This window comes from Micropterus salmoides, unplaced genomic scaffold (genome assembly GCF_014851395.1).
Source record: "Micropterus salmoides isolate LMB-PRFRI ecotype aquatic unplaced genomic scaffold, ASM1485139v1 Ms_hic_scaffold_1, whole genome shotgun sequence".
NCBI lineage: Eukaryota > Metazoa > Chordata > Actinopteri > Centrarchiformes > Centrarchidae > Micropterus > Micropterus salmoides.
The window spans coordinates 52,082,083-52,096,430 of NW_024040040.1; the positions used below are offsets into that span (position 1 = coordinate 52,082,083).

At 44.2% G+C, this 14,348-nt stretch overlaps 1 protein-coding gene and 2 pseudogenes across 1 annotated transcript; 1 reads left to right on the forward strand and 2 right to left on the reverse strand.

Moving 5' to 3' along the window:
- LOC119896614 overlaps positions 1-14,348 on the reverse strand; it is an 858,889-nt pseudogene that overhangs the window by 274,977 nt on the left and 569,564 nt on the right.
- LOC119896936 lies at positions 472-2,588 on the forward strand (annotated as a pseudogene).
- Positions 3,939-13,748, reverse strand: LOC119896673 (probable cationic amino acid transporter). The gene is made up of 7 exons (XM_038710138.1): positions 13,310-13,748; positions 12,068-12,304; positions 10,307-10,524; positions 10,019-10,165; positions 9,707-9,915; positions 8,847-9,631; positions 3,939-4,970 (listed from the first exon to the last, which is right to left on the reverse strand). The coding sequence occupies exons 1-7, from the start codon at positions 13,608-13,610 to the stop codon at positions 4,579-4,581; spliced, it is 2,289 nt and encodes a 762-aa protein (XP_038566066.1). The 5' UTR covers positions 13,611-13,748; the 3' UTR covers positions 3,939-4,578.

Sequence of the window (14,348 nt, forward strand, 5' to 3'; positions counted from 1 at the left end):
AATTAATCAATATGATTGGTTTATCGTATTGTTTGAAATAAAATGAATACATTTTTTTACACGAGGATGGAGGATGAAGTCACCAGCAGGGGGCCACAGTGAGCAAGGTGAGTGGTATAAAGAGAAATCTGTGTTTCATAGAAGTGATTTTAATTCATATCACAAAGTTCCTTCCGGAAGCTTTTCCAGATCCAAACCCTCAAATCTGGACTAAATATTCCAGGTCGGTCTGTATCTGCTGCTTTACTGATTGATTTAGTTTTTGTTTTTCTGTCTGGGCCTGTCTGTCTCTCCATATCTGGTTTAGGTTAGGATCTCACTTGCGCTCTGATTGGCTTAAGAGTTTTTCACCACACCCGATGATAAATCTTATTCTAGGCATTTTTCTGCGCATCAGCCCAGGACGCACTGAGGATTACTTTTTTAATTTCTACTTTTGTTTTTAAGGATTCTGAACCAAAAATTCTACTTTTAATCATATTTGGAAAGACTTCAACGTTTCATCTTTTAATAACTGAGCAGAGAAGGATACAAATATAACTGAATCCTTCTCAAGACATCTAGTTTTTCAGCCTCTGGAAGAAAAAAAAGATTTTTAAAGTGCAGAGAGACCACTACAGATATTTAAACACTGTCATTTGTTTTTCTCATTTTTAAGACAATTGTTTTTTCGTCGGAGCAGAGCGCGTAAAAACGCACGGCGGCTCCATGGCGCACTTGTGCAGGCAGATCACCGGCAGCGCGGCGAGCTGTGCGGGCTGGGTCGGGATTATCGTCGCCACTGCCACCAACGACTGGGTCCGGACCTGCGACTACTCAGTGGCCACCTGCCTCCGCATGGATGAGCTGGGCTCCCGGGGACTCTGGGCAGAGTGCGTCATCTCCCCGACGCTTTATCACTGCGTGGCCCTCAACCAGATCCTCACTCTGCCCGGTGAGAGGAAGAGGGGGAATAGAGTGTAGTTATTAAATCACATACATAACTAATAATTGTATTATTTAAAAATATTTCAAATTAGTTTGAGAAAAAAAAGATCTCGTTTTAACCCATATTGTGTTTTATACTTATTTTTGTGTGCGTGCATTCCTGACTGCGAGAGAGTGCCAGAGGTGAGCAAACACATGATTCAGGTATGAAACCTCTGTCTCTCTCTCTTTCAGCCCACGTCCAGACGTCTCGTGCTTTGATGATCTGCGCATGTCTGCTCGGCCTCCCTGCGATGCTGCAGGTACTGATGTCCTTGCCCTGCGTCCGGCTGCCAAATGACACCGCCGCCATCAAGAAGCGACGCGCCCGGGTGGGAGGCGTCCTCTTCATCCTCATGGGTGCGCGCGCACACACACACACACACACACACACAATTTCAAACTAATCTCAATTTGTGGAGACAATGAGACAGTCTCTCATTGGAGGCCGTTTTGGTTTTTAGTTTTGAGATGTACGGTAGGGTACTCTGGTCTTTCCCTGCTGTTGCAGGTGGTAAAGGGCTGGAAGTCAGGGTCAGGGTCTGTCAGACTGGCCTGCATCCTGCTTCCTGTGGGATGAAGTAGGTAGTTCCTGTCAACAACCTCAGGGACAGACGGCCAGATGGATACAAACAGCGTACAGAAACTCAAACAGTGTGCAGATGTATCTTCAGGCCAAAGAACGTTTTGTTTGTTTCCCTATTTTTCCACTTCTTCGTAGAAATGACCATCTCCTCTGTAACTCCTCTCTTCCAGCTGTGTGTGGCATCATATCGACTGTCTGGTTCCCCATCGGCGCTTACCAACACGAGGGTCTGATGGCGTTTGGCTTCTCTCTGTACGCCGGCTGGGTCGGCTCGGCTCTCTGTCTCCTGGGCGGCTCCATGATCTTGTGCTGCCACGGCGCCGATGCCTGGACCCCGAGCAGGGAGAACAGCTTCTTCTACTCCAGACAGCGGGGCACGGCCACGCCGCTGGACCCCCCCCCGCAAACCACGCCAAGAGTGCACAAGTGTGAAGTTTCCCTTTTTGACATTTAGCTGATCCACCTTTGAGAAGGACTTATGATACATGAGCAGGTAGGGGTTTAGTGTATGGCACAGGGGCCACCAGGAGCCACACAGTTACAGGAACATAGTCTCGTTGTTTAATTAAAAATCCCTGTGCAGAGTCAAAGAAACAGGGTTTCTGCCAAAACTATTGTTAGATCATATATTATACTGCTGCCTTAAAAAACAAAATCAGGCATTTAGCGCTGAATTCGGACAAAATGGTGTAACTATGGTCTGAAATTTGCTTTCTGAACTAGTTTGATGTATTTAGATTCGTTTGTTTTTAACATGATTTGAAATTAGAAAACTGTTGCTCTCGCATGTGTGACTTTACCTTTAATGATTATTATACTTTAAATAGCATGAACACATTTCCAAAATCTTACCTGAAGTACAGAGAATTACATTTGTTGAGATTACCTGCTCTCATTTAGTCCATCACAGGTTGTTTTATGTACCATGTGTAACCTTTTTCATATTAACAGTATAATCAATATATATCAACTGTGTACTTGTATTGTGCAATTTTTTGTCCAGTGCTACAAATAATTAAAGTTTTCAAATAATTAAGAGTCTCACAATAAATCATTTCACTCCAAATGTGACATTTATTCCTGCAACACGAGAAAACTTAAATGCCCCGTTCTCATTTACACACATTAAAACAATTAGTTGCTGCAGGCAATAAACAGAGCAAATAGTCTTTCACTGTAAACACCATTCACTCAAACAAGAAAAACAAACACAAAAGTAACTTTCAGCCACAATTAAGATATTCAGAGATGCCACGAACAGCCATAGGATGAAATCCTTAACTTTCAAAAAGAAAATGCGAGCCGCTAAGTTTGATCATGAGACTGATGGTAAAAGGAGAATTTACTTTTTTATTCTGGCGACAGAAGTCGTGTGATTGGTTAATTTTTTTCCTTGGGTAAGTAGCAATGCGCAGAAACAAGAGGTAAGAGGGGAGGAAAGGCTGTGAGTGAAAAACAAGTGGTACCACCAGACGTCCACCTTTGTTTTTCAACGTTGCCAGTTAGTAAAAGATCTCTCTTCACCCAGTGAGTTTTTTTTCAAAGAGGGAATTTCTGCCTCCAGGGAAAAACCTACCTCCTTGTCAAGTTTGTAGAAGCAAAGACAAGAAGTTTCACAAAGCCGGACTATTGCTTATTTCTTATGATTTGAGTCTGATAAACGTCGTGTGTGAGTGAGGGAAAGAGCTCCGTGGGGATAAAATAGTCCAGTCCTTGCGACTTTCATCAGAAGAAACAGCTGAAGAGAAACCACGTAAAGACTGATGACAAGTGTGTTGAGGAAACCCTGTTGTAGATCACCTCCAGTTTAATGTTGCAATACTGACAGTCTCTGCTGTCCCTATGGATCCACTTCCAAATGAGTCTACCACACACAGGCCCAGGATCTCTGGATTCAGGGGGGGCTGATGTCATAGCTTCTGTATTAAGTGACTGTTGTAAAGTCAAAAGTAAGGATGCCCTGATCACATCTGTGTTGTTCCTGTTTCTGAGTGGAATAAGGCTACGTTCAGACTGCCTTAATGCTCAATTCCCACATCAGACTCCAGTGTGAACTGAAAGTGACCCGCATGCGCAGAAGAATAACACAACGTCACACGCAGCACGCTGGTGCAGGCTACAGAAGTAAGCAAGGAGCAACAGAGGTTAGTTTGTTCCATTTTTTGTTTTCTCCTATACAAAAAAAACTGTACAGTGCGTGTTTAGATTAAAGGAGACCTATAAAAACTGCTTTTCCAGTCCTAAATTGTATTTCTGTGCAGCTGGATGGCAGCTTTGCACGATTCAAAGTTCCAAAAAATAATTTTCTATTTTCTATTGACTCTTGTAGGCCTTCATTTCAGCCTCTGTCTGAAACAAGCTCTAGATGCTCTTGGCCAAGACCTGAAGCACGTTACCGGGGACGAGTTCAGCGCCGACAAAACCTGTACCTGTGAGACGATGAAATAAGATCCAGGAATTTAAGTTCAGTTTCAGATCTGTTAATTTAAAGGCTTATTTGATGCCAAAACAATACACAACTACAGACGACTCCAATAGGTCCGCAGGATTTTACAACCCGAAAGAGTTATTATTTTGTTACGACAGTCGTGAGGTAAATAGTTGAAAGGGGTTAACGTCTGTCGTATGGGTAGTCATTGATTCAAAGTGTGGTGTGAAAAAATTTGGAGGGACAGAAGAAGCACAGGGGGAGGATTTTGTATTGCAACACCACTGTTTCACACACAAACTGTTATCGTGTGTGTTAAAAGGTGCATACAGACACCAGAAATTACCGAAGCTTTGCAGCCGCCGGGCCCTTCAGTTGTTGAAACATTCAAACTCCCCTACCTCCTCCAACGATACGTTTTTTTCACACTGAGCAGACAAAGGCAGGGGTTCACTGGTAAATATTTAAATAAAATGTTTTGGTATGACTTCGCTTGTTTTGGAGATTATTTGATTTACTGTTTCGTGTAGAAGTCACTTTCAAAGTATTCCTCATTCTGGCATAATTTCAGTTTGGAGGAACAGGAAACAACCTCACATCAGTCCTCCTCTTCACCCACATCAAAACCACGATTGGTCCTTCCTCTGCCACCTCTGCTTGTATACTGGCCTCCTGGTCCGGACTGGTATCCATGCTGGTCACTGTTATCCTCATACTGGCTCTGAAGCTGCTCTCCATCTTGGTCGTCGTACTGTCCCTCCTGCTCGTACTGGTTATGCTGCTGGTAGTGGTATCCCTTCTCCTCCGGGGCAGACCAGCCCTGGTAGGGTCTCTCCCCCGGTTCCTGGGGGTAAAGGTTGTCATCGGGGGAGAAGGTGTCATCGAGGTGGTCGTCGTATCGCTGGTAGGAGCTGGAGTGCGCCTGCTGCTCCTGGGCGTTCAGCTCCAGCGTGCTGTGCCACACTCCGTAACAACCGTAGATCAACAAACCTGAGGACGCACAGACGGTAAATGTTAAATAAAAAATGTATGACCGCCTGAAAAACTGTCTAACTGTTTTATCACAAACTTCAGAAGGTGGGAAACTCTTCGCTCTCTTCATCATCTGTCAACCAACTGCAGACCTAACAGAGAGATTGTCTGGAAGATCGTTTCTCTGCTGTACCTCATATCTAGTCTGCATTTCTGTAATCATTCCTCACTACACACAATGAGTAAACATCTCCTGTTTCCCTTTCAAGCCAGCTAATAGAGATCAGATGGATTGCATTTGCATTTATTCATTTAGCTGACACTTTTATAAAAAGCAACTTACAATTGCCATATATGTCAGAGGTCGCACGCCTCTGGAGCAACAAGGGGTTAAGTGTCTTGCTCAGGGACACATTGGTGTCTCACAGTGGATTTGACCTCAGGTCTGTCACACCAAAGGCAAGCACCTTAGCCACTGCGCCATGTTCACATTCATGGTGACCACAAGACGAATCCTACTGACAAACTCTGGGAGTGCCACCAACAAGTTGCCATTTGTGCTTTTGATTGACATGTCTCTACAACTATTGGATGTGTTGCCATTAACCTTTGCTACACACATTCATGTTCCCCTCAGGATGAATTGTAATAACTTTTAGTTATCCCTTCGTCTAGCGCCATCAGCGGGTCAAAATTGTAATTAGTCGTTTACGACCAAAATACCTGACAACTTCCCATTAGCCTCACCTGTACTTTGTGAAAAGTGCTAAGACGAAAATGTTAGCATGCCAGTAAAGGAAGATAGTGAACATGATCAAAATGTTAATATTGTTATTGTGAGCATGTTAGCATTTAGCTCAAAGGACCATTATGCCTAAGGTAGCCTACATCCCATGCATTCTGTCAAACAATTAAGGTAAAATGTTGCTACTTCTCAGCTGATTTATTACCTCAGTAAACACTTTCCTAACGAGTTTATGGTCTCAGTCGCTAGTTTCAAGTCTTCTTCCACACAGCATGATGTTCGTTTAGTAAATTATGGTCCCATTTAGAGGAAAATAGACCAGAAAGCAGAGTATGCTTCAGGGCAGGATTATCTGTGACTGACAAATTGTTTCCATGGCAAGAGTGATTTGTACCCATGTCACTGTGTAAATTTAACCAGCGCCGTTGAAAAAGCTTATTAGGAGTCGGCTGTTCACTTTCTCTGGTGAGTACATTTAGTTTTAAGCCTGCTGTTCTCTAGACAAAGTTATCAGCCCTGTTAAAATGACAGTTGACGTGAATTACAGATGCACCTAGCTAAGCAAGCTAGCTAGCTCCACACACGGCCGATAGCTCCACTCGTCCAATTATGGTCACGTCCGGTGCCGCTGGTTGCAGAAAATCAACATGGCGGTGCCAAACTCGAGGCTTCAAAACAGCAGTCCACAATCCAACGGGTTACGTCACAATGACTACGTCCACTTCTTACATACAGTCTATGGTACAGCCTCACAAAGCTGCTAGCATAGCAGCAGACACTCAGCTCCCAAAGATGTGACAGATAAGAATACTACCTGGTACATCTGAAACAACGGTAAAACTGACACTTTGACCAAAATACACTTTCATGTTTACTGTGAGAGATGTTGGTTGGTGTATCACATAGTTTAGAATGAATGGCAGTATTGTGAGTCCCGGTGAGTCCCGGTGTCTCCAACTGTGCTGACTGTGCAAGAACTAAAAGAGCAGAGGAGCCTGTATGATAGGCGCAAACTAAAAATAAGCACAACAGTTGAAGTAACTGAAACCATATGCTAAAACAGATGTACGGGCCTCTCTTGAATCCTCTTCCATGTGGGTTTGCCTTTTTAGACTTTGCACTCTGATGTAATTTCTCATCTTTTACTCCCACTCATGTAGGCGCAGCAAACTGTAAATTACACCAAACTAAACATCATGACTGCACATCTGTAAAAAATAAAATAAAAACATCTTGCAGTAGCCTAAGAAGCAGAGGACTCGTCAGCTAAAAACATTAATTTAAAACCAAGTTTACTAATAAATCTTAACTGGCTTGATCATGCACAAACATTTAACTGCTGACAGTAGGTGGACTAAGAGAATAACATACTTCTGCAGCGTAATTACATATTCTGCACACAACACTGATTGTGTTTTTATTACATTACAATTCAAGCTGACCACAAACACATTTTTAAAACAGATAATAAGCAAAACCCAGCATCTATGCTCTAATAGTTAAAATGCACTTTGAGGTTCAAATACAGTGGGGGAAAAAAGTATTTGACCCCTTGCTGATTTTGCAGGTTTGCCCACTTACAAAGAATGCAACAATCTACAATTTTAATCATATGTACATTCTAACAGTGAAAGACAGAATCCCAAAGAAAATTCCAGAAAATCACATCATATGAATTTATAAAAATTGATAACCATCTGATGAGGAAAAACAAGTATATGACCCCCTACCAAACAGCAAGTATTCTGGCTCCTACAAGCCAGTTAGTCTTTCTTTAAGACACAGCCCCAATCCCAACCAATTATCTACATCAAATACACCTGCCTCACCTCGTTACCTGTATAAAAGACACCTGTCAACACCCAAACAACCAGCATCCAACATCAGCACCATGGGCAAGACCAAAGAGCTTTCTACGGACATCAGGGACAAGATTGTTGATCTGCACAAGGCTGGGATGGGCTACAAGAGAATCGGAAAGCAACTTGGAGAGAAAAGATCAACTGTCGGTGCAGTTATCAGGAAATGGAAGAAGCACCACACCACCGCCAACCTCCCTCGGTCTGGGCCTCCACACAAGATCTCGCCTCGTGGGGTGTCCCTGATCATGCGAACGGTGAGGAATCATCCCAAAACCACAAGGGGGGAACTGATGAATCAACTGAAGGCAGCTGGGACCACAGTTACAAAAGAAACGGTTGGTAACACACTACGCCGTCATGGATTGAAATCCTGCAGCGCACGCAAGGTCCCCCTGCTCAAGAAGAAACATGTACAGGCCCGCATGAAGTTCGCCATTCACCACCTGGACGACTCAGAAGAGGCCTGGAAGAAGGTGATGTGGTCAGATGAGACCAAAATAGAACTTTTTGGCCTCAACTCGTCGTGTTTGGAGGGCAAAGAACACCGAGTACAACCCAAAGAACACCATCCCCACCGTCAAGCATGGTGGTGGCAACATCATGCTTTGGGGGTGCTTTTCAGCCAAGGGGACGGGACAACTCCATCGTATTGAGGGGAGGATGGACGGGGCCATGTATCGTGGAATTCTGGACCAACATCTCCTTCCCTCAGTGAGAGAGCTGAAGATGGGTCGAGGATGGGTGTTTCAGCACGACAACGACCCTAAGCACACCGCCAAAGCAACAAAAGAGTGGCTGAAGAAGAAGCACATCAAGGTTCTGGAGTGGCCTAGCCAGTCTCCAGACCTGAATCCAATTGAAAATCTTTGGAGGGAGCTTAAAATTCGAGTTGCCAGGCGACAACCTCGGAACCTGAATGATTTGGAGGCTGTCTGCAGGGAGGAGTGGGCCAACATCCCTGCCGAAATGTGCACAAACCTTGTCACCATCTATAAAAACCGTTTGACATCTGTGCTGGCCAATAATGGCTTTTCTACAAAATATTAACATGCTGTTTGTCCAGGGGGTCAAATACTTGTTTTTCCTCATCAGATGGTTATCAATTTTAATAAATTCATATGATGTGATTTTTCTGGAATTTTCTTTGGGATTCTGTCTTTCACTGTTAGACTGTACATATGATTAAAATTATAGATCGTTGCATTCTTTGTAAGTGGGCAAATTTGCAAAATCAAGGGGTCAAATACTTATTTCCCCCACTGTATAACAAAGAATGTTTCATCTCACCTACGAAGCACCAGATCGTGAACCTGGCCCACGTGATGGGAGACAGTTTAAGCATGAGGTAGCTGTTGACCAATATGGCCGCCGCAGGGACGAAAGGCACATAGGGCGCCATGTAGGGCAGTCTCCTCCCACTCTCTGGCTGCTGTATAATCATAATCAAAAGCTTTGCCATGGACCCCGCCATCGTCATAGCCATGAGGCCTGAAAACCCTGCGGCAACACCTGTTCCCTGCTCAACACCAAATATAACCGTGGACCAGAGGAGGAAGGAGGTGAGGAAGAAGAGGAGTGTGCATCGGGTGACTATGCGGCCAGTGGCAGGCGTGGGCCGGGCCGAAGCATCGGGAATTCCCAGCCGCAGCCGCAGGGTGTAGTAATGACCTCCCAGAAGCCGTTTCAGCAATGAGGCGTTGCCTGTGTGGAAATCAGAGTTATCACCCTCTCCTTCGGTCCCGCTAGCGTGGTAGGACGCCGATCCATCACCGTCTGAGCCTTCGATCAGCATCTGGTCGTCTTTGGTGGGGACAGCCCCATCGTCCTGGTTCTTCAGGTCGGCCACGTCCTCCCCGGAGTTAAACTGGTGCGTGTCGGTCTGTTCGTCAGGCTGGTAGCGAAGCAAGAGAATACAAACGCTAACCAGGGTGTAGGCCAGCAGGGTGCCGATGGACATCATCTCGATCAGGTCCCTGAGGCTCACCAGCAGAGCGAGGATCGCCGCAAAGCTCCCGGACACTGCACACGCCACTGCGGGAGTGTGTGAGAACGCAGACACGTGTGACAAGAACCTGCAGACATCAGAAAGTTAGCTAGGAATCCTCTTTCTACCTGTGTGTGTGTTTGTGTGTCTCATGCCTCCTTACCTGAAGAGCAGTCCGTCCCGGGCCATGGCGTAGATCACTCTGGGCATGGGGAACAACGAGCCTAACAGGGAGACGGTGAGTCCGGCTATGGCGCCCACAGCCACGGTGTATTTCCCCCACAGGAAGCCGTGCACCGCAAACATCTCCATGAGAGGAGCCGAGCCGTCAATCAGGTTGTAGGGAACCATGAGAGTCAGGATCACACTCACCTGTAGAGAGGAAAGGTGGTCAGGTAACCATGTTTCTTTTTGGTTAAGAGATTTTGTGTCCTTCATGTTACAAGCATGCACTCGCACAACAGTACGTACTGACCGACACGTAGGCAGTGAGGCAGGTGACCAGTGAGGCGGTGATGGCGTACGGGATGGAGGTGTTCGGGTTCTTCGCCTCCTCTCCTGTCGTTGCGATGATGTCGAAGCCGATGAAGGCATAGAAGCAAGTCGCAGCACCTTGCATCACCTGATGAGCAACAAGAGACCACTTGTTTCCTTTTGATTTCATTTGATCAAATTATGTGTTATTTTCTTACATCTGAACCCCAAGGACTGTAAGACTGTGCCTTCCAAGGGACTGTGCAACCAAGGTGGTTCAATTTCTCACCCCTGACCAGCCGTAAGGCAGGAACTTGCCGCCCTCCCAGTTGCTGGCAGAGAGGAAGAAGAGTCCGGCGATGATCATGAAGACCCAAACCACCAGGTTGACCACGTTGAGGACGTTGTTGAAGCCCACTGAGTTCCGCACACCGAGAGCAATGATCACTGTGACCAGCAGGGCGATAAACAGTGCCAGCAGGTCTGGGTACGTGTCCTCACCTTTACCTGAGACAAACAGGAACACAACTCCATTTCAACATAAGGAAGAGACAAAGTGTGTGAGGACTGACATGACAGGAAGTTTATCTGTTAGAATTGAGATAATTAGACCCTGATGTCAGGTAGGTTCACAAGAAAGCAACAACTCAAAGTCTCCTTACAAATCTGAACTATTTATCTTAAACTCTTTAGCCATGCTAGCAGCAAGACTCTTGGGATGTTGCTCTGTTGGTCCACCACTTTGGTCCAGACTGAAATAGCTCAAAGACATTCATATTCCCAAGAGGATGAATCATAATGACTTTGATGATCTCTTGAATTTTCCTCTGGCACCACCATGACAGCCACATGTGGTTTTCAGTGAAACGTCTCAACAACTGTTGGATGGATTGCCATGGAACTGGGCTCAGATGTTCACAGGATGAATTGTAATCACTTTGGTGATCCCTTAAAGAGGAATTTAACACCGCATGAAAACCTTGTCTTTGCAGTGGTTTGACTTTTCACCTTGCTGTGGTGATGTAAAGGTAGACTTTCTCTTTCGTCTAGAGCACGGTGTTGGTATCAGGGGCACTGGTCTGTCCGAGAGATGGTTTTCAGTTAAGCTTGGGGACATTGCTTAATCTACTCCCTTCTTTGTGGGGGGCTAAACTCTTAGACCACTTCTCTTTTCCCTATACCTCTTCCCTCTTGGAAACATTCTTTGAAAGCATGGCATCTCCTACCACTTCTATGCGGATGACTCACAAATCTATCTGCCCCTCAAAAGATGTGAAAACAACTCCCTCACACCTCTACTACAGTAAAATATCTTTAAAAGATATTAAGGACCTGGGCTACCTGCAACCAGATGTGAAACCAGAGTCACAAATCTGGGTATAAAAATAGACAATGATTATCTCAAAATTATTTTGAGCATGTTTTTATCTCAACCCGTCTGGACTACTGCATTGCGCTTTTCTTTGGTGTTAACCAATCCTCTCTTTTACGCCTACAGTTAGTCGAAAACGTGACTGCTTGTCTTTTAACTGGAACTCACAAGTGTAAATACATTACACCTGTCACTCCACTGACTCCCGCTCCATTTTAAAATACAAATGCATCTCATAATTATTAGATGATTAGATTATTAATATTAGATATTCATTTATTTTTATAATTTTATTCAGATAGTGACGCTTTCATATATTATAGATTCAATACATATAAAGTGAAATATGTCAGGCCTTCTTTTGTTTTAATCATGATGATTATGGCTTACAGCTCACGGAAATCAAAAATCCATATCTCAAAATATTAGAATTTATTTATTAGAAGACTTCAGGTGTACTTTCTATTTAGCGGCGCTAATTAGGAAATGTTAGCATGTTAACTTGCTAAACTAGCATCATTATATATGCTAAATATTAGCAAGTTACCATTACTGATGTTATATTCTTTAAATTTAACAAGCACTAACTTTTCTCATACAATAAGAACTTTATTCCTGCAGCAATGTTAATTTGCTCTGAATGTGCTGAACAATGACACATGTATTGATCGTACTGACCGAGTCCTCTGAGTGTGCCCAGGTGTGTTATCATGTAGTTACTGATGCTGTGATTGGCCAGAGAGTCGAACAGGCTGCTAAGAGCTGACGCCCCCGCCGCAGTGCCAATCAGATACTCCAGGATCAAATTCCAGCCAATGAAAAACGCAACAAACTCCCCGACTGTCACGTAGCTGTAGGTGTAGGCCGAGCCGGTCGTCTTGGGGACCCGGACACCAAACTCTGCGTAGCACACACCTTAAGAAGAAATACAAAAAAAATACACAGACACAGTTTAAGGATACAAGGCGACAGCACCTGAAAGTCCTGTACTAAAAGTAAAAGCACGCTACATGGCCAAAACTATGTGGACACCTGAACATTACACACTTATGTTCCAAGTAAAGTAGTGATTGGAAGTACTGGCTCTTGGAAGGGAGCTGGATCTTCGTGTAGTACAACTTCTGCTGGTCACTACATAAGTTAGTGTCTTATTAGTTGCAAGAATTAAATATGGGATATCAGCCCTCAGGTGGGAGCCGGCTCCCATCATTCACATAAAAGTTTGCAACCGATACAGTAAAGTATCAGGACCTCATTTCTCAACAGCATCTTCGAGTATAAGGCAATATCCTTTTTTTTACGGACAAAAACTAACAATGAATGTATCTGCTAACAAGTAGTTATGGATATATCTATAAATCTTCCTCTGAGCCATAGAGCTCCATTGTTGTTCATTAACTATTAAAACACATCAGTGAGCCTCAGCAGCTGCACTGGGTCACATGTTTCTTCATCACCATGAACACACACTTGTTTATTCTGACCCAGTCCCACATAGACCCTCCTGCTGCTGCAAATACTCACTAGAGCGCCACATGTGGATTCATCCGCCGCTGAATATAGTCCCCAACAGAAGCACTATTTCCTCCTGTTTGAGTAATGTTTTCTAAGAACTACAGTGACCAGCTGTTTTAGGAAATTACGGAGCTCTTTTTACAACATGAAACTATGTATTTATGAGCTGTTTTTAAAGATTTACGTATTCAGTAGGAAGTCAGAAAGTATTGACTAAAGGGTCTTTTCATTGGATTTGTTGACTGTAATGAAAATGACTCCATAATTTAAGGGACGATAGACATCTGAGCCTTTGGAAATTTACATCAAAGTCCCACTTCGGGACAGTTCTTGAGTAAACAAACTTAGTTACTCTCCACCTCTGGTTGGAAAATGTTCTGTTGTGCAAACCTCACGTTGTCTCACCTGACAGTATGGACGCCATCGCTGCGATAATAAATGACAGGATGACCCCAGGCCCAGCCATCGCCTTGGCAACCAGCCCTGACACCACGTACATTCCCGTGCCCACGCAGCTGCCCACCCCGAGCGACACCAGGTCCACGGTGGTCAGCACCTTGGCGAGGCCAACTGCGGACCCCTCCCCGAGCTCGGTGAGGTCGTCTGAGCTTTGAGCCATGGAGCCCACAGGTTTGGTTCGCAGCAGGCGGGAATACATGTTGTACCAGGCGTCGCCCAAAGACAGGCGGCCCAGCCACGCCGCCATCACCGCACCTGTTTATAAACTGTTACAGTGTGTGTTTGTGACTCCGTCTACCTTTTCTCTGTCACTCCCTCTATCATCCTTTCACCCTCATCAAGAGTGTCTTCTTCTGACTTCTTTGTTAGGTTTGTTCTTTAAGAGCCACACATCCAAATGGAGGGCAAAGACTCTGTGAAAAGCAGAAAGTAGTCACTTTAATAAAAGTATCAATGAAACGCAATGAAAAAATTATTTCATCGCAGCCCTGGACTTAAAATTTACAGAAGTAAAAGTACAGAAGTAGCAAAAGTAACTGCAGCTGCTCCATAAGTGGATGAAAATTAACAATATTTCTCTTTTAACCAGCATAAACCGGATATATTGTGTTAAAACTCACACGAATAATTCACTGCATGTAATTTATGTGTAATTGTAAAAAGTGAACATCATATCCGCAGGATATGTCCTCAGGCAGAAATCTCAAAACATAAAACCAAAACTTTCTGCATGACTCAATACCACATGAGGGAAACATACATCTTGACTAGTGCAATCTTTTAGAAAATTGATTGATAAATTGCTCAATAAATTAACAAAGTAATCAGTCAAAAATAACTGATTGAAAAAATAAATAAATGGCCAAAATCAGCCAGGTGAACCTGTCCAACCCTGATGATGTGAGCCAGCGGGTCATGATGGGATACCATCTGCTGCTCTCCTCACTCACTAGAGCGAGACTCCCTCTCTGAAACATTAATGAAG

Excerpts from the sequence above, each read along its gene's own strand:
- LOC119896673 (XM_038710138.1), bottom strand. The coding sequence starts at position 13,610 with ATGGCGGCGTGGCTGGGCCGCCTGTCTTTGGGCGACGCCTGGTACAAC. Across the intron at positions 12,305-13,309 it reads GATGGCGTCCATACTGTCAG|GTGTGTGCTACGCAGAGTTT; the intron begins GTGAGACAACGT and ends TTTCTTCTTAAG. Across the intron at positions 4,971-8,846 it reads CACGATCTGGTGCTTCGTAG|GTTTGTTGATCTACGGTTGT; the intron begins GTGAGATGAAAC and ends GTGCGTCCTCAG.